The following is a 19,115-nucleotide window of genomic DNA, read 5'->3' as shown; positions in this document are numbered from 1 at the left end:
AGATATTGCAATACTTTCATCAGTGGGAGAGATGAAACAATTCACTATTGTTTTACCTCATTAAGCGATAGATGGTTTGCAGACATTTATTTAAATGAAAATCTTTGAGATTGCCACTTTAATAAAATGTTGTCCAGACAGAGTATACAGACTTTAGCCACTGGGGCACTGTTTACTAACCCGAAGCACCAGATGTTGTTTTACACAGAACCATATGAGAAGCCGTTATTGGAAACAGTTTGAAAAAGGGCAGGCACTTTCAAAAAATATTTGGCAGGTGATTGGATGAACCATCTGTCAATCAAACTCTTCTAGAAAAGTCTTCGGTGCTGTTCTTTTTCTCTTCTTTCAGTGAAAAACTACTCTACATTTCTGATAGAACTGATGCTATTGCAGCATCTACGCTAACCTCTTTAGGACCTGCTATTGTTGTTTTGAACGAACAGTGGCATTATCGTCACACACACCAAACCACAGCCCTAGCTGCCAATACCTCGTCACAGGAAGCTGACTGATCCGAACCACTGTGGTTCGGACACAAACGCACTACTTAGGTCATGTCTAGAAGGTAACCCACAAGATGCGAAACTGTCGCAAGATGGTTGAGGTCTCCAATGGTTGAGGTCAGACATTGAACTCCAATGGTTGAGGTACTTTTTTAAAAATGAAACCATCTTTTGTCCAGTACACATATTTTGCTCCAGTGGAGGAATACAATGCCATGGTGTATGTGAAGAGGAGGGACACCTTCCATGTGGACAGCTCTGCTGATCTATACGGTGAGAACCAGTTTTGATTTGTATGCACTCAACATACAACTATTATCCTCCGGTAGTCTTCTCTCCAAACACACTCAATGTCAACGCTCTTGCACACTGACTGATGCTGCTCCTGTATGACTGCTCTGCCCTCAGTGACTCTGTATAACTGCGCTGTGGGCCGCTCTGACTGCAGCCGCTGCCACACAGCCGACCACAAGTATGGTTGCGTGTGGTGTGGTGGCGCTCAGGCCAGCTGCTTGTATTCAGACTCCTGTAGCGAACCTGTACAGAAGACTTGCCCCGCCCCCGTCATCCACTCCGTGAGTACTGACCTTTGACCTCTTTGCTCGTTATTTTCATTCAATATTTGACAATTTATCTTCTTATTTAAAAGAGGTCTTGAAGCTCTTGAAGTAATACATTGGCACTTGTTACTAGGGAGAGATACCCTACCCATCCAGAAAGTTTCTAATTACATGATGCTTCCCCCTGACTTCCCTCAGATTGAGCCACTCTCTGGCCTGTTGGAAGGCGGCACCATGGTGACCATCTCAGGCTCCAACCTGGGCCAGAAGGCTGAGGACATCCTCCACTCGGTGTCAGTGGCCGGGATTCCCTGCACTGTCATCCCCAGCCTCTACGAGGTCTCCTCCAGGTACAGACCGACATAGCATAGAAGAGATGTGAATTGAGCATAGACTACAAACATACTCAAAGGCATTTGGGTTTGTTGTTGTCTTTTTGTCTTCAAAAACCCTATGAAAACGTAAAACAAATAAAAATAAGACAAAAATACTGCTAGAAAGAAGAGCTGCAAAGATTTGTTGATCACAAGAAATGATGTAACACGGTTTAGTGACACATCAACTACAGAATCAGTTTTCAAAAAGCAACTGACCGAGAGAGACTTGGATCATATTTCATATATTTTATAAATTCTGGCAATTAAACACCTGATCATAAGGTCAAAATGTGAATTTGTCCAACACTTTTTTTCCTGACCAAATACCTACTAATGGAATTCCCATCAACCTCAGCTGTACTTTGTGTTGACTGATTATCAACAAATTATAGCATGCTAACATGCTGTTTATCTAAACTATTTACACTTCTGGCAATGTGTACATTTGACTTTTGCAATTTATTGATAATCTTTATAGTTTATATTTTGTTTTATTTGCACTCCTTTCTACTGCAACTGATGCACGACAATTTCCCTCTGGATAATTAAAGTATCTTATCTTAAAATAAATAATGATATGGGTCCTCACTAAAATGTCATTCCCTTATCAGATTAACTGAACATTTCCAGGATGCATGTCTGGTTCTGTTTTATTAAGAACTATGTCTGTCTTCCAGGATTGTGTGCAGAACCAAAGCCAGTGGAGGAGAGAAGGTGGGCTACATGTCTGTAAAAGTGAGCGGAGGAGAGTTTGGTCTGTCCAGCCAGACATTCAGCTACCAGGTACTTTAGATTACGTTTAGTTATGGTAGAATACCATAGGTAAGGTTTTATTAACCAGTTGTGTTGTTGAATTAGCAAATAGCTAAAGCATACGTCCTCTCCTCCCTCTCAGGACCCATTTGTGATGGGGGTGTCTCCTGAAAGGGGGCCCAAAGCTGGAGGGACATCCCTGATGATCATCGGACGAAACCTGCTGACAGGACGTCCCTCTGACCTCGGCATCACTGTGGGAGGGGTGCCCTGTAACATGTAAGATTCTCTCTCTGACACACACACACACGCACACACACAGGTCCACATTATTTAATGGTTGAATGATGGTCTTGTTGATTCCAAGTTGGCTTTAATGTAGAAGGTGCAAATGCTGCTATTATTGAAGACTTATTCAATCAGTGTGACCTTTAACCTCCTTGTGCCGGGTAGGGGGGGGTCACTCTGGGGTCACTGAAGAATCCCATCATTTATGAATGTGTCTCTCATCAGTGTGTCAGAGGTGCAGAGCTCCAGTGTTCAGTGTGTGACGGGCAGCAGTAATAAGACCGGAGACCAGCGGGTCAGCCTGCATTACGGCAGCAGCCAGCGCCACCTCCACACCTCAGCCTACCGCTACACCCACAACCCCAACATCACCCATGCCACGCCGGCAAAGAGCTTCCTGGAGTGAGTCCGACCTCCATCTCCCAAACCTTCGCCGCTCGTTCCTCTACTTAGAAAGTTGTTGGGGGCCAAAAGTGCCGTGGAATTTACGAATGCTCTGTCTGTTTAGCGGTGGTCGGCTGATCTACGTGTCGGGCCACGACCTGGACGTGGTGCAGGAGCCCCGGATGGTGGTGACCGCCTCTCCCTTTGGGTCCGTCAGCCAGAATAAAAGGAGGAAGCGGAGGAGGAGGAAGAGGAGTGTGGAGAGGACTTTGGGGAGGCTAGCAAGGATGGTCCCTGAACCTATCTGTCCCAGAGACCCACTCTGCTCCGCCAAACAGGTCTGTGTGCACGTTGCATTATTTTCTAAAATGAAAATAAGTTTCTTCCTCTACTAAAAGTATTTTTCTGCTCCCTCCCTGTCCCATCAGTTCACGGAGCGCTGTGAGGTGAACTCCTCCACCCTGATCCTGTGCCGCTCTCCTATGGTGGACTCCTCCTTCCGGGGGTCAAAGGTCACCACAGAGTTCCTGCTGGACAACCTGCGCTTCGACTTCAGCAGTCTGAACTCGCAGACTTTCAGCTACGAGGCCAACCCCGTCCTGCGGCCCCTCAACCAGCAGGACCCTCTGAAGGCCTACCGCTACAACCCAGGCAGCTTCATCCAGCTGGAGGTCAGAGGAGAGGTGGTGATAGGAAGCAGCTCTGGGAGTAGTGGTCTTATCAAGAGTGGGAGTAGAGGTCTTATAAAGAGTGGGAGTAGAGGTCTTATAAAGAGTGGGAGTAGTGGTCTTATAAGGAGTGGGAGTAGTGGTCTTATAAGGAGCAGCTGTGATAGCATTGTCACTTTGGCACATTTCTATTTTCTTTCAATTGCAACAGATTTTGTTTCTAAGTTGTATTATTGTTGGTGCTGCTGTCGCAAAGACAACCTTTGGTTTTCTTCAGAGCGTAGCAACTACCAACAACACAGTTGGCAGCATAGCTACCGCTAGCAGCCTGGCTACAGCCCAGAGCAAGAAACAACCGTTAGAATCTCAATTTGTACTAGAAACCCAGATCCCAGCAGTAGGTTTTGAGAGTTTGCCATCTTGGTTCAGACTGCGGAGCCTCCATGTTATGTTATTACCTTGATGTGTAATTGAACACCTGTCCTCTTCGTCTGTGCTGTCAATGGAGCCTTCAGGCAAACAATAGAGGCAGACGGAACGACATTTCACTTAAAGGGAACCAATCTAGAAGCAGATGGTGTCCTTATGCTACATTACACTGTGCAATCACCATTTACTTCATAATAATACGTTAAACTAATTAACATGTCTACATTTAACTTGTTAACATGGATATTATCATGGTAATGTTATCATGAAAGTTCAGCTGAGGCTGCTGGGTGTTGTAGTAGAAGAGGTCTCCAGTCATGGACTTGTCATGTGTACATTTACATATGCCACAAACTCATCGCAGATTCATCCTCTGGTGACCATGAGAGTTTGTTTGTACCACATTACATTTAATCTAGTAGGATATTTCTCACTTGACCAAAGTGTTTGACGTCAGACTGAATGACAAGAGTGACAAAATCAAACTATCTGTCTGGGGGAAAAAAGCAGAAAAGTGTTAACATAGCCTCGGGCAAGTGCTTGAATTCAGTGCTGGTTTATCATGAACAACTGACTACAGTCCCGAGTGTCAGCTGTGGTGTTTGTCAGTGTAGTAGGACTTATTATAGTTAATCAAACTTTTACACAGAGAAAGATGTCAGTAATCAACTGAATCCATATTGTCTACTTTTAAATCTAACAATAAGATTTAAAAAAAATATTAGGTTTTTCACTTTTTTGTACCTTCTGAAAAACTGAAAGTGAAAGATAAATCAGAAGTTGCGTCTCCGTGTGCTCTCAGGGGGAAAACCTGGACCTGGCCATCACTAAGGACGAGGTGGTGGTGTTGGTGGGGGAGGGTGTGTGTGCCGTTAAGACCCTGACCAAAAACCATCTGTACTGCGAGCCACCGCCTCAGCAGCCGGCACCAGGACCCAACGGCAAGAGGCGCGAGGGCTCCGATAACCTGCCTGAATTCACAGTGAGTCTGTGCTTTAAACTTCAGAAAAATCTTTACGTCTTCTTGAGCATGAGACACGTCAAGGTGTGTGTGTGTGTGTGTGTGCGTGTGTGTTTCAGGTCCAAATGGGCAACCTGAACTTCTCCCTGGGTAAGGTTCAGTATGACAACCTCAGCTTGTCCACCTTCCCCCTGGAGGCTCAGATTGGAGTTGGGGTCGGGGCGTCCATAGTAGCCCTCATCGTGCTCATCATCGTGCTCATTTACAGGTTGGTGTGTGGACCGTGTGATTCTGTGTGTGTTCCCCGTCTAGCTGAGTGTAGACAAAGAAGAGTGATTTATAAGTCAGTTAACCTGTTAGTGATCCGACAGCCCACTTAGAGTTAAGATACTGGTGTCATATGAAACTAGACCACCTGATGAGTCCACTGGTCCAACAATGTCAGACTGGGTGCCGGGAAGAGGGCTAAGTAATGCTCCACATTTTGGTGGGATAAGAACTGGCATTGCCATATTCACACACACCTCACCTCAAGATATGAGAATGAAAAGAGTTCTATGGTTCCCATGAGTCTCCCCTTTACAGACACGCCCACTTTAGGATCATCACATGCAGTTTCTTTGCATGCAGTATAACTGTTATTTCTGCCCTTTTTAAAAATGGTGTATTTGAATATTTCTGCATACTGGGGTCCCTCAACAGTCTTTAAATTGAGCATGAATTGAGTTTGACTGGACAGCTGAGCCTCTTGTGGATCCAATGAGCTCAGTTGTATTCATGTGGGATGAAGTCAGTCCTCATAGTAGCCATTTCATTGTAGTGAGACTACTTTGTGAAACTTGACATCTCTGTATAAAATGACCTGTTGTGACCTCTAGCCTCATGAAATTTTACAACCACAATCTACGGACCCAGATCATTCAGAAGCTTTATTGACAATAAGGGGTTTCTGAGCAGGTTCCACACCAGAAGTGCTCGCCAACCAATTGCAGAGAAAATGCAATTCTTGTAGAAATCTCCAGAAGTCAAAAGTCTTAGATACCAAATCACAGCATGCGTTTTTCTCTGGTGTTCCACAAGGTCTTGGTGTCTGAATGTGGTATTTTGGAGGGACTTTCTTTTATCAGTTTTTGTCATTTCTCGAGTAGTTAAAATTTGTTAAATTTAGCAACAAATCTGTGTAACATATGATATCAACCCGAACAGCTTGACACAGTGCTAATTCTCACATGAATCTTCATGTCTCCAGCTTTCAGATGATGTACACCTTCTATGTGACCTTTGATCTCCCCCTGGACATCCCCTCTAAAGACAGGGGCAGGTCTCTAGTGTGTGGACTTTGTGACCACTAGCAGAGCTAAAGTGCAATGTTTTGATGATATTGAGAACTAATTAAGGCTTGTTACTAAACATCATCAATAGTTTCTGAGTACTGACTAAATTGTAATTTGAAGCCCCTTTCAGACACTCACCTCATTACATAAATGTGACGGCAATTAAACATTCAGTTTAACATAAAAGGGAAACACGAGTCCTACAGGGTCGGACCTCGTCGCCACATTTCCATAAAACTCAACAAGTCTGAACAGAATGCTGTCTGTCAGGTTCTTTAATGCACAAAAAGAAAACCTTTTAGTAAAACAAGAAACACTGAACTATTTCATATCAGATCAGTGTGTGTTAAAAGAAAGTCAAGCTCATTGAATCCATGGCAACATTATACTTCCTGTTTACGTCTCCCAGAGCATTATGGGAACAGTAGGATCAGGGTCGTCACCTTTGGGTGTTACCCAATCAGGCAGTGTTTCCATTGTGACCCCTGTGATTAACCCTGATCCTTGCTGGTGGGGGTTTGTTGGCTCAAATTACTTGAGTCAATCTTTTTCACAATCTCACTGGATTCCCACTAATCCAGTGTGAAACTGGTATTACTTATCCTCTGTTCTCTACCCCCCCCCCCCCCCCCCCCCCCACATACCAGGAGAAAGAGTAAGCAGGCTCTGAGAGACTACAAGAAGGTCCAGATCCAGCTGGAGAACCTGGAAACCAGCGTGAGAGACCGCTGCAAGAAAGAGTTCACAGGTAAAAGAGAGCCGTTACGGAGGAGAGCGCAGGAAAGAGAGGGAGGAGGTTTGGAGAGGAGGGCCAGAGACGGAAGAACGAGAAAAGTTTGTTTTAGTTCGCGGAGGCCAAAAGCTCCGCTTTGTTTTCGCACTGGCCACACTGCGATTATCCCATTACATCACGCCCCCTGGATGAAATGTTCCTCTCATCCCACACGGCTGCTGCAGAGGAGTTTAATTTTAGCCAGCCAGTGTCAATATTTACCAGCTCCGACCTCCCAACACAGTTCCCAGCACACACTTTGAATATATCATGGAGTCGAGGCTGAAGGCAAAAGGGCTTGTAGCGACACCTCCTGATCATTCACCCCTCCTCCTCCTCCTCACTCAGATCTGATGACGGAGATGATGGACGTGTCCAGCGACCTGGTGGGCTCCGGCATCCCGTTCCTTGACTACCGGAGGTACGCTGAGCGCATCTTCTTCCCCGGCCACCGGGAGTCTCCGCTGAGGCGAGACCTGGACGTCCAGGAGTGTCGGAGGCAGACGGTGGAGCAGGGCCTGGTGCAGCTGTCCAACCTGCTCAACAGTAAACTCTTCCTCACCAAGGTAGTCGCCGCCGCCACCGACGGCGTCATGAGACTTTAAGACGACGCCTACGTTTTGAACACGGGGATAATCTGCCGCTCTTCTCTTACTCTCAGTTCATTCACACTCTGGAGAGCCAGCGGACCTTCTCTCCCAGAGACAGGGCCTATGTGGCCTCCCTGCTGACGGTGTCGCTGCACGGTAAACTGGAGTATTTCACCGACATCCTCAAGACCCTCCTCAACGACCTGGTGGAGCAGTACGTGGCCAAGAACCCCAAACTGATGCTGCGACGGTAAGAGGAAGAGGTCATAGGTTAAAGGTGTTAAAGATGAACAGCAGAGATTAAAACTGTGTTCCTTCTCTCCAGAACGGAGACGGTGGTGGAGAAGCTGCTGACCAACTGGATGTCCATCTGCCTCTACGCTTTCCTCAGGGTAGGTCACGAAAAACATTTCATCTCAGTCAAAAACGTTCGGACCACCAAAAGGGACAGGTTTTTAAGTTTTCTTTAAGTTATTTTAGTAACATTTTAAAAAGGGGTGGAGCCAGACATTCGGGTCTCAACCCTGACCTAGGGAGGGGGGGGGTCGAGGGGCATTTTGGTTTCTATATGCAGCTATATGCACTATTTTTCAAGCAATTTGATCATAGAATACTTAAAAATCTGATAATAGGAAATAGATAATTGTCTCATCACTCTTCTTAACCGGCCGGTAGGGGCTGCATGTGATCAACACCTGCTTCAGTAGCAGAAGGCCTTTCCTGCAGTCGACTTGGCTAAAAACAAGCCTTACCTGGTGTGTTGCAGGCCACATTTTGGCCTTTGTCGTGGCTCAAAGACTGACATCCATGGAAAAGTTTTGGTCTAAGTTTGAACCGGAGCTTCCACAGATTAAGTCAATGTTAGTCCATCAGTTCACATGGCTTTGTGTAATTGTTAATGGAAAATAAAAAAGATGAACCAGGTTAATTACGTATATAATTATGTATATGTTAAGGCCACTGTTTTATCATGTTTAAAAAGTAATGTGATGTATCCCATGCGTCATTTCCCAGTGCAACTTTAAAAAGGAGATGAATGTGCAGTCCAAAGGTTTAAGCACTGCCGTGGGGGGATTTCACCAGAAATGTTCCCATATAGAGGGAATGGTGTTATTAAAAAAAGAAAAGCCTGTGTCCATCAATTGTAAGTAGTAGTAGTTTAAGACTTTCCTGATAGACTTTGATTTTGTAGAATATAAACTTTTCAGCCTCTTTGGCACAAAGTTGCAAGTCACTGATTTAAAGAATGTCCTTGTCATTTGAGACCTTTGCTGTCTCCTGTAGAGTGTTGGACCAGTGCTAATTGACTTCAGTGTGTGTGCGTGTGCGTGCAGGACTCAGCGGGGGAGTCTCTCTACATGCTGTTCAGGGCCATAAAGCACCAGGTAGATAAAGGGCCGGTGGACGCTGTGACCGGCAAGGCCAAGTACACGCTCAATGATAACCGCCTGCTGCGGGAGGACGTGGAGTACAAGACCCTGGTGAGGAGCACTCTGACTTCAGACCAAATGATCGTTGGCATCTAATTACAGAGTCCCAGACATCCACCTCGACCTTCAGGAAGTTTCGTTATTCCCCACTTTCATCCTCTCAACATCTCTTTTCACGCTTCTCCCGCAGACTCTGAATGTGTTGGTGCAGGGCGGCGGAGTGAACGAGAGCCAGCCGCTGCCCTCCAAAGTGCTGGACTGTGACACCATCACACAGGTGAAAGAGAAGCTGCTGGATCAGGTGTACAAGGGCACCTCCTTCTCCCACCGACCCCATGCAGACTCGTTGGACCTGGGTGAGAGTCCGTACACGTTGCATCACACACCTGCCGCTAAAAGGGAGCAGTGTGCAAGATTTAGTGACATCTAGAGGTGTGGTTGTTACTGCAGCCAGCTGAATGCACCTCCACTAACCCCTCCGTTTTCAAGCATGTAGAGAACCACAGTGGTCTTCAGGTAACATCAAAACCTGAAAGGCTCTCTAGAGCCGGTGTTTCATAGTTTCAGGTGATTACACACCAGTGAAAACATAGTTATGAATACTATATTCCATTTCTGCTAATACATCCCCCTGCACTCTGACCCTTGGAATCCATTCTAGCTTTTTTTCTATTCATACTTCAGTTAAATGAGAGAAAATATGAATTGGTTCACTTGCCTTCAAGGGTTTTCTGTTCCATTTGTTGAGCTGTGCTGCCCCCTACTGCACGACACAAATAAATACAAGGACAGTCCATTCATTGGTCCGTCTTTCACCCACGTTCTCACCGCGTTAAATGACAATGTGTGCTGTTAATACCAAAAGAACCCCAACTGACCAAAACACCGGCATGAATACATACTGGAAAAGCACCTAGTTAACCATGTAACCATCACGTACTCCCACTTTGAAGGGTTTACGCGCTCTGTGCTCACCTTGTGGCTGCTGTGTGTCGTTCAGAGTGGCGCTCCGGTGTTGCCGGTCATCTCATCTTGTCAGATGAGGACTTGACATCAGTGGTTCAGGGCAACTGGAAACGCCTCAACACGCTGCAACACTACAAGGTCAGAGGTCACGCTCCACTAACACTATCACTATTTTAAAGGGGGTTTGTGATCTAGTATATAATACAACTGTATACTTTGTGTTGTTCATCAGGTCCCAGACAGTGCGACGGTAGCGCTGGTCCCTCGCCACACCAAACACATTCACCATGACAACCACGACTACGTGGCGGGAGAGAGTGAGTTAACATGTGTTCTAGTAAATAATAAATCTGCTCATGGGGATCAAACTGCCACCAAAAAAAACAACAGAATGTTAGCCAACCACCTCTCCACGTGTACAACTGTAACAGTAACATGCCGGTGACCCTGAACAGTTGAACGATGCAGTCTAAGCAGCCTCATTCCATTGTCCCGAACAGTCAAACCAGACTTAATGTTGGAAATATGTGGTTATGAAACACAGGATCATTCCATCCACGCTGTATGGGGGTGCTGAATGTCTGATTCTACATAGAATGGCTTGGCTTCTCTCAATAAATCATGATATATAGCCTTTGTGATGGAATATTATCCTGTTGACAATACAGAAAAACAATGTAGACTAAGAGTCACTCTCCATCAGCAGCATCTTGACGATAACCTTTAGAAAAGCTGAAAGACAACAACATAAGGCTGCTGTTTCAAAATAGAACAAAGCGCTAAATATCATTTTCTTTTTCTTTTTCTAAAATCAGCAGAGGGAGTCGCGTAGAAACAGCTGTCTGAGGCTTCCTGCTCTCTCGTTGACTGTCCTTCACTCCTCTGTCCTTTCCCTTCTGTCTGTCTGTCTGATTAATACAGACACACACACACACACACACACATACACACACACACACACACAGCGCTGTCCATTGTTCTGAAATTCTGCTGTTCTGTATCTCAGCAAACAAATTTGTTGTTTTTACTGCTTTTCTATAGAACAACAAATCTCAACAAAGGGGGATCAATGAGCAAAAAATAAACATGGTTCGACAATCAGTCAACGTTGGGCAAGACTTGACCACTAAGATTCAACTACCTAAATTCATACACCCCTCCCACTCTCTAGTCGTTTGTAAAGTAAGTCTAGGCTTTGAAAGGTTGTAGTGTTGGTGACAGTTTAAGGTAAATGGGCCGATACACTCATTTAGACAAGAAACATTGGAACTACAGAGCAAATGTGCTGCAAATAGTATTTTTGTAAATGTTTTCATTGACACCAGATTTCTTTATAGTCCAAGTGAATCTCTATAGATTCCCATAATAGTTTTTGATTCATCAAACATGAAGATGGTGAGCTTTGTGTATATCAGGGCACCACTAGTCAGTGAGCTGTACTAAGTGTGAAACATTGACCTGTTTAGAGACTCCCATGCTGGAGGATGCAGATGAAGGAGGAGTGAGGCTGTGGCATCTGGTGAAAGCCAGCGAGGAGCCCGAGCTGCCCAAACACCGCAGAGGCAGCCTGAGGGAGAGAGAGAGGGCCAAGGCCATCCCTGAGATCTACCTGACCCGCCTGCTGTCCATGAAGGTACACACACACACACACATACAGGAATGTAGATTTTATACAGCTGTGTGATTTTGGTACATATTGATTCACGTTTTCTCCTCTGCGAATCGCCACCTTAACGTGGTGGAGGAGTTTGAGTGGCTCAGTGATCCTGGGAGCTATGTTGTCCGGGGCATTAGCCCCTGGTAGGGTCTCCCAAGGCAAACAGGTCTCAGGGGAGAGCCCAGAGTAAGAGCGGTTCAAAACGACCCCAATGAAAAGCAGCCCACGGACTTCAGTCACCTCGCCCGGACCAGGGAAACCGGGGCACCCTCCCGGAGCCAGACCCAGGAGGGGAGCTCGTCGGCGAGCGTCTGGTGGCCGGGCCTTCGCCCATGGGGCCCGGTCGGGCTCAGCCCGAATAAACAGCATGGAGCAGCCACCCTGTGGACCCACCACCCGCAGGGATAAGAATCGGGGTCGGGTGCAATGCAGACCGGGCGGCGGGTCAGGTGGGAGGCCTGGGCGAGCCGATCGCCGGCGGCATAGACTAGCTCTAGGGACGTGGAATGTCACCTCGCTAGCGGGGAAAGAGCCAGAGCTGGTGCAGGAGGTGGAGCGGTACCAGCTAGATATAGTTGGACTCACCTCCACACACAGCGCTGGCTCTGGAACCAAGCTCCTGGAGAGGGGTTGGACTTTGTCCTTTTCCGGAGTTGCCCAGGGTGAGAGGCGCCGGGCGGGAGTGGGGATACTCACGAGCCCCCGGCTGAGCGCCGCTGTGTTGGAGTTCTCCCCGGAGAACGAGAGGGTCGCCTCCATGCGCCTACGGGTTGCGGGGAGCAAGGCTCTGACTGTGGTTTGTGCTTATGCACCAAACAGCAGTTCAGAGTATCCGGCCTTCTTGGAGTCGGTGGGAGGGGTCCTGGAAAGGGCGCCGCCTACCGACTCCATAGTTCTACTGGGGGACTTCAACGCTCACGTGGGCAATGACGGAGAAACCTGGCGGGGGGTGATTGAGAGGAACGGCTTGCCCGATCTGAACCCGAATGGTGTTTTGTTATTGGACTTCTGTGCGTGCCATGGTTTGGCCATAACGAACACCATGTTCGAACATAAGGTGGCTCATAAGGTGGCTCACCTGGTACCAGAACACCTTAGGCTGGAGATCAATGATCGACTTTGTAATCGTATCATTTGATTTGCGGCCGTATGTCTTGGACACTCGGGTGAAGAGAGGAGCAGAGCTGTCAACTGATCACCACCTGGTGGTGAGTTGGATCAGATGGCAGGGGAACCGGTTGGAAAGACCCGGCAAGCCCAAACGTGTAGTGAGGGTGAACTGGGACCGTCTGGCGGAAGACCCTGTCCGGGAGGTCTTTAACTCCCACCTCCGGAAGAACTTCTCACACATCCCGAGGGAGGTTGGGGACATGGAATCCGAATGGACCATGGTCAAAGCCTCTATTGTGGACGCGGCCGCTAGGAGCTGTGGCCGGAAGGTCATCGGTGTCTGTCATGGCGGCAACCCGAGAACCCGGTGGTGGACACCGGAGGTGAGGGAAGCTGTCAAGCTGAAGAAGGAGACCTTCAAGGCCTGGTTGGCCCAGGGGTCTCCCGAAGCAGCTGACAGGTACCGGCAGGCCAGAAGGGCTGCAGCTGCGGTGGTCGCGAATGCTAAAACTTGGGCATGGGAGGAGTTCGGGGAGGCCATGGAGAAGGACTTTCGGTTGGCCTCAAGGAGGTTCTGGCAAACCATCCGACGGCTCAGGAAGGGAAATCAGGGCTTACCCCAGGCTGTTCTCAGCAGGGGGGGGTGAACTGCTGACCCGGACAGGGGACATCGTCGGGCGGTGGAAAGAGCACTTTGAGGAACTCCTAAACCCGACCAACATGTCCTCTGCAGAGGAGGCAGCGCCTGAAGATCTAGGGGGAGGCTCACCCATATCCCTGGCAGAGGCCGCTGAGGTAGTCAAAAAGCTCCTCGGTGGCAAGGCGCCGGGGGTGGATGAGATCCGCCCTGAGATGCTGAAAGCGCTGGACATAGTTGGGCTGTCCTGGCTGACACGCCTCTTCAATGTCGCATGGGGGTCGGGATCAGTGCCCATGGACTGGCAGACCGGGGTGGTGGTTCCCATTTTCAAAAAGGGGGACCGGAGAGTGTGCTCGAATTACCGGGGTATCACACTACTCGGCCTCCCGGGGAAGGCTTATGCCAGGGTGCTGGAAAGGAGGCTCCGACCGTTTGTCGAACCTCAGATTCAAGAGGAGCAATGCGGATTCCGTCCCGGCCGTGGAACAGTGGACCAGCTCTTTACCCTCGCAAGACTACTGGAGGGGTTCTGGGAGTTTTCCCAACCAGTCTACATGTGCTTTGTGGACTTGGAGAAGGCTTTCGACCGGGTCCCTCGGGGGTTCTTGTGGGGGGTGCTGCGGGAGTATGGGGTGCCGGACCCATTACAACGGCCGATCCGGTCTCTGTACGACTGCAGTAGGAGCTGTGTCCGCATTCTCAGCAATAAGTCAGACACGTTCCCGGTGGGTGTTGGCCTCCGCCAGGGCTGCCCTTTGTCTCCGGTCCTGTTCGTGACTTTCATGGACAGGATATCTAGGCGCAGCCGGGGGGTGGAGAATGTCAGGTTCGGGGGTCTCGGGATCGCCTCTCTGCTGTTTGCAGATGATGTGGTCCTGTTAGCCTCCTCGGATCGTGACCTCCAGCATTCACTGGGGCGGTTTGCAGCCGAGTGTGAAGCGGCGGGGATGAGAGTTAGCACCTCCAAATCTGAGGCCATGGTGCTCTGCCGGAAACCGGTGGATTGCTCCCTCCAGGTGGGGACGGAGTGCCTACCTCAAGCGAAGGAGTTCAAGTATCTCGGGGTCTTGTTCACGAGTGAGGGTAAGATGGAGCGGGAGATCGACAGACGGATCAGTGCGGCTGCAGCAGTAAAGCAGGCGCTGCACCGGACCGTCTTGGTGAAGAGGGAGCTGAGCCGGAAGGCAAAGCTCTCAATTTACCACTCGGTCTACGTTCCTACCCTCACCTATGGTCACGAACTCTGGGTCGTGACTGAAAGGACAGGGTCGCGGCTACAAGTGGCCGAAATGAGCTTCCTCCGTAGGGTGGCCGGGCTCAGCCTTAGAGATAGGGTAAGGAGCTCGGTCATCAGGAGGGAGCTTGGAGTCGAGCCGCTACTGCTTCGCGTCAGCTGAGGTGGTTCGGGCATCTAATTAGGATGCCTCCTGGACGCCTCCCACTGGAGGTTTTCCAGGCACGTCCAACTGGGAAGAGACCCCGGGGAAGACCCAGAACACGCTGGAGGGATTACATCTCCCAGCTGACCTGGGAACACCTCGGGATCCCCCAGAATGAGCTGGAACATGTTGCCGGTGAGAGGGAAGTCTGGGTCAGCCTGCTTGGCCTGTTGCCACCGCGACCCGACCCCGGATAAGCGGAGGAAAATGGATGGATGGATGATTCACGTGGGAATCCAGCAACAACAGTCATTCACGTCCAAGTCCTTATATATAGATGTCACAATATCAGATTTTTACTACACAATAAAAGTAAGTCACAATAAAAATATTATCGCTTCTACAGAACATTTTAAAACAAAAAAATAATAATAATAACTTGACCAGTCAAATTCATCTTTAACTTTGTTATTAACACATTGTCAGCACTTGGTCAGTGGCCCTACGCTTTAAACTATGACGCACTAGGTTCCCCTCCAGCGTCAGTTTCTGCTCGTTACATGTATAGTGCTTTTCAAAATAAACTTCTATGTTCACAGGAAATGCACAGTTTCTGCTGGTTTCATGCCTACAGTGTCATCTCAAAATTCATCTCTACTTGGTTTGTTTTAGAACAAAGGTACTTTATTATGTTTAGAGCTGGCCTTAGTTAAGTACTCAGTTACCGAACATAATTAAAGTGAACTAAGTCCATGTTGACTTTGATTCACACGGGACATGAACAGCAGTCTCCTAGGTGAAGGTCCTGTTTGTTTGACCCTTCCAACCTCCCCGCCTTACGCAAAATGTCTCGCTCTATATTCTACGTCAGTTGCTGTGACCGTCTAATAATGACACAGGAGCGGTTACATTGGACTTAGCTGAAAGCCCGTTGAAGGGTGCCTCGGTATCACATGCTGAGCGGCACTGACCAAGCCTCTGTATTTGAGTAGTTGGGAGTGAGAGCAGGTTCTGTTTAATGTGCGTTTTTTTTCTTATTTTGGCAAGTGAATTACAGTCTGAACACAAGTGTCGGGAGGTGGAGAGAGACTGTGTAACCTTAACTGTACAAAAGCGGGATTTCAGAAGCACACCGTTAACATATGGGCATTATGAAGATCAATATTTCATAGTTTACACATCACTGTTGTCATTGATACCGGTATATAACAGCGACCCTCATGCCGCCCGCAGTGAACACATTGACACACTGCGTACATTGATGGGCACTGAATCCTTTTGACTCTCCTCCTCCTCCTCCTCCTCCTCCACGCTCTTCAGGGGACGCTGCAGAAGTTTGTAGACGATCTGTTCACAGTGATCCTCAGCACCAGTCGTCCCGTCCCGCTGGCCGTCAAATACTTCTTCGACCTGCTGGACGACCAGGCGGGAAAACACGGCATCTCCGACCCAGAGACGATACACATATGGAAGACCAACAGGTATAGCATGGACACATGAGGAGATGAGGATGACATTGTCCAGGAATGTGAGGGGTTCAAAGAGATATTAGATTTTACCCACGGATTAATTGTATTTCATGTTTGTAACAATGAGTTCCAATCACTTCAAGCTGGATGTTAGAAGGAGTTAGCGGTTCTAACGTTTCCTCTGCCTCTCCAGTCTCCCTCTGCGTTTCTGGATCAATATTGTGAAGAACCCTCAGTTTATCTTTGACGTCCAGGCGTCGGACCACGTGGACGCTGTGCTGACTGTCATCTCCCAAACCTTCATGGACTCCTGCACCATCGCTGAGCACAAGCTGGGACGGGTGAGTCCGGATGGGAGCAAAGCACACGCTTCATGCTCATCACAACTGAGAGAGGACTGATTTAAAAACACCTCCCGTTGTTATTTCAGATAGTTGTTTGGGCTTTTCAGTCAGCTCATTTTCTAACAAAAGGCTTTTTCAAATACAGATATCATGGAAGACGAGAAGGAAAGGTTGAGGCTATAATTGATGTTTGTTGTCATCCCCTCGTGTCTTTGTGACAGGACTCTCCCATCAACAAGCTGCTGTATGCCAGAGACATCCCCCGCTACAAGCAGATGGTAGAAAGGTGGGTTCAGATTCTGAAACCTACACCAAATAGTATTTATAATGCATTATTAACTAACTTATGATGATGCATTATCTGTTTATAACACTGTATAGCTATAAGCACTCGTAAATATACATTTTGTTTTATAACATTAATCATAGCACACTATAGAGCATGTTTTAATGACTAATAAGGTCATAACTAAAGGTCACTCACTGACATTTGTTTTGCAATGATCATAGTGTATTATAATCCCATAGTTGTAATACATTTCAATGTTTTTATAATGCATCATTATCACTGTTCTAATGCATTATAATGGGATTAAAAATGACTCTAAGTGGACATTGTTTGCTTTAAGTAAAGCGAATAATTAAATCTATGCAAAAATATATTTTCACTTTACTCAAAGCAAACAATAAGAAGAAAGAAGAAACCATTTTTATTGTCATATACATATACACATACACGAAATTTGCCTTCTGCATTTGACCCATCCCTGTATATAGGGAGCAGTGGGCTGCCAATGATAGGCGCCCGGGTTGGATTAATTTATAATCACATTATAATGCATTACGACTATGGAGATTATAATACACTATGATCCTGTCTGACTATCAATCAAGTATTATGGTACTTGAACTTAGTAGTCATTAAATGCTTTATTAAATGGTATGCTTATTGTTATAAAGCATTATGAATGTCAATAAGTGCCTATGATTATTACAATTATACTGTAAGTAGATTACAACGCATTATAAGTATGTTTACAGTTCTCGGCTCATTTTCTCCACATTTCTTGAAGCTCTCTTTGTTCGTATGAGACATGTTTTCTTCATCTTCTTAAAGCTGTGTGTTGTCAGTCTGTCAGGCAGCTGAAGTTGATCACAGTTGCCTTCCTTGCAGGTACTATGCTGACATTAGGCAGACCATCTCAGCCAGTGACCAGGAGATGAACTCCGCTCTGGCCGAACTGTCCAGGGTGAGTGAGTGCAGCCTCAGCTCGGAGGAGAGCCGTCCACAGACCCACAGGTGGACGTCTAACCAGCGTGCTTTGTGTTTCAGAACTACTCCGGAGAACTCAACTACCTGGTCGCACTGCACGAGCTTTACAAGTACATCAACAAGTACTACGACCAGGTGTGTTTATCACTCAGTCAGTGTATCGTGGTGCAACACAGAGATGGTGTGATAATGTGCTCGGTAAAGTCCGATCAACGATCGCTTGCTTGCATTTGTGTTTACACCGGATTCTGGAGTAAAAATGTTAGAATAACAGAGCCGGGGGAGGGGAGTATTATTTTGAAAGAGTTTTTTGGGGATATTGCGTTTCTTCCCCGGCTCAGTACTTTATGTATTTCTTTACCTACAACGGCCCTAACACGCGGTCGTAGGAGCTGCATGTTAAGCTGGCTGCTGTTTTATGTCGAAGGAGGAATAAGTAGCTTCTTCTTCAGTCAGGTCTTCTCTTCTGACTTTGTTCATATAGAATAAAAATGACCTGGCCACATAGTTAAAGCTAAAACTGTCCACTGAAGTGAAAGCTGGTCAGGCGGACAGCCATGAGTTTTTTAGATGATAGACAGTATAGTATATTCAATATATTTGTTTTATTTTATGTATTTAGGTCCACAGTTTGGAAAAGGAAAACTCCTTTAAAGGGAAAATACAACTGCTCCTTTTTTCTGTCAGTTTTACCTTATTGGTCATGTGGTTTATGTGTGTGTGTTTTTCATTTTTAATCTTTCAGTACATTTCTGCTAACGGGAACAATGCATTTTATTTTTGTGTCTCCACCCATCACCGTGCCGTCCTCAGATCATCACGGCTCTGGAGGAGGACCCCACGGCCCAGAAGATGCAGCTGGGCTACCGGCTGCAGCAGATCGCGGCCGCCGTGGAGAATAAAGTCACCGACTTGTGACAGAGGAGAACACCCAACAGAGCTGCAGCAAACGGAGCGGGCCGGAGAGCGGGAGGTGAATCTAGAGACGAGCGGGTTGAACTGAAAAGCAGGAGAGCAACAAACCCTTCCTTCTTCAGAAGGAAGGGTTGGAGGGAAGGAGTCGTGGGGTTTTGAGGAAACGACAAGGATCAGAAGTTAACGTTGGTGTTGACTGAGGATCCATCTGTGACTTCAGTCCGGACACGAGAAGCAGGACAGCACATGGACACTAACAAAGACGCCTGCTGTCCCCAAGTTAACTTCATGAAGAGACACATGGAGGTTA

General features: G+C 47.2%; 1 protein-coding gene across 1 annotated transcript in view; it reads left to right on the top strand.

Moving 5' to 3' along the window:
* plxnb1b (plexin b1b) overlaps positions 1–18,975 on the top strand; it is a 46,892-nt gene extending 27,917 nt beyond the window's left edge. The window contains exons 12-36 of the mRNA XM_076096771.1: positions 686–779; positions 915–1,081; positions 1,265–1,416; positions 2,121–2,226; positions 2,339–2,475; positions 2,710–2,886; positions 2,993–3,206; positions 3,297–3,539; positions 4,768–4,947; positions 5,046–5,194; positions 6,908–7,008; positions 7,381–7,598; positions 7,694–7,872; positions 7,948–8,014; positions 8,957–9,103; positions 9,243–9,408; positions 10,053–10,156; positions 10,251–10,335; positions 11,485–11,651; positions 16,125–16,285; positions 16,467–16,614; positions 16,839–16,903; positions 17,792–17,867; positions 17,951–18,025; positions 18,704–18,975. Of these exons, the coding sequence (XP_075952886.1) occupies positions 686–779; positions 915–1,081; positions 1,265–1,416; positions 2,121–2,226; positions 2,339–2,475; positions 2,710–2,886; positions 2,993–3,206; positions 3,297–3,539; positions 4,768–4,947; positions 5,046–5,194; positions 6,908–7,008; positions 7,381–7,598; positions 7,694–7,872; positions 7,948–8,014; positions 8,957–9,103; positions 9,243–9,408; positions 10,053–10,156; positions 10,251–10,335; positions 11,485–11,651; positions 16,125–16,285; positions 16,467–16,614; positions 16,839–16,903; positions 17,792–17,867; positions 17,951–18,025; positions 18,704–18,808 (3,483 nt within the window). The 3' untranslated portion in view covers positions 18,809–18,975. The remainder of the gene's footprint in view (positions 1–685; positions 780–914; positions 1,082–1,264; positions 1,417–2,120; positions 2,227–2,338; positions 2,476–2,709; positions 2,887–2,992; positions 3,207–3,296; positions 3,540–4,767; positions 4,948–5,045; positions 5,195–6,907; positions 7,009–7,380; positions 7,599–7,693; positions 7,873–7,947; positions 8,015–8,956; positions 9,104–9,242; positions 9,409–10,052; positions 10,157–10,250; positions 10,336–11,484; positions 11,652–16,124; positions 16,286–16,466; positions 16,615–16,838; positions 16,904–17,791; positions 17,868–17,950; positions 18,026–18,703) is intronic.
* The last annotated feature ends 140 nt before the right edge of the window (positions 18,976–19,115 follow it).

This window comes from Anarhichas minor, unplaced genomic scaffold (genome assembly GCF_050575085.1).
Source record: "Anarhichas minor isolate MPS153535 unplaced genomic scaffold, ASM5057508v1 ptg000023l, whole genome shotgun sequence".
In the NCBI taxonomy this organism is placed as follows: domain Eukaryota; kingdom Metazoa; phylum Chordata; class Actinopteri; order Perciformes; family Anarhichadidae; genus Anarhichas; species Anarhichas minor.
The sequence above is the reverse complement of the archived record's forward strand: the minus strand, read 5'-3'. Positions and strand labels throughout refer to the sequence as shown.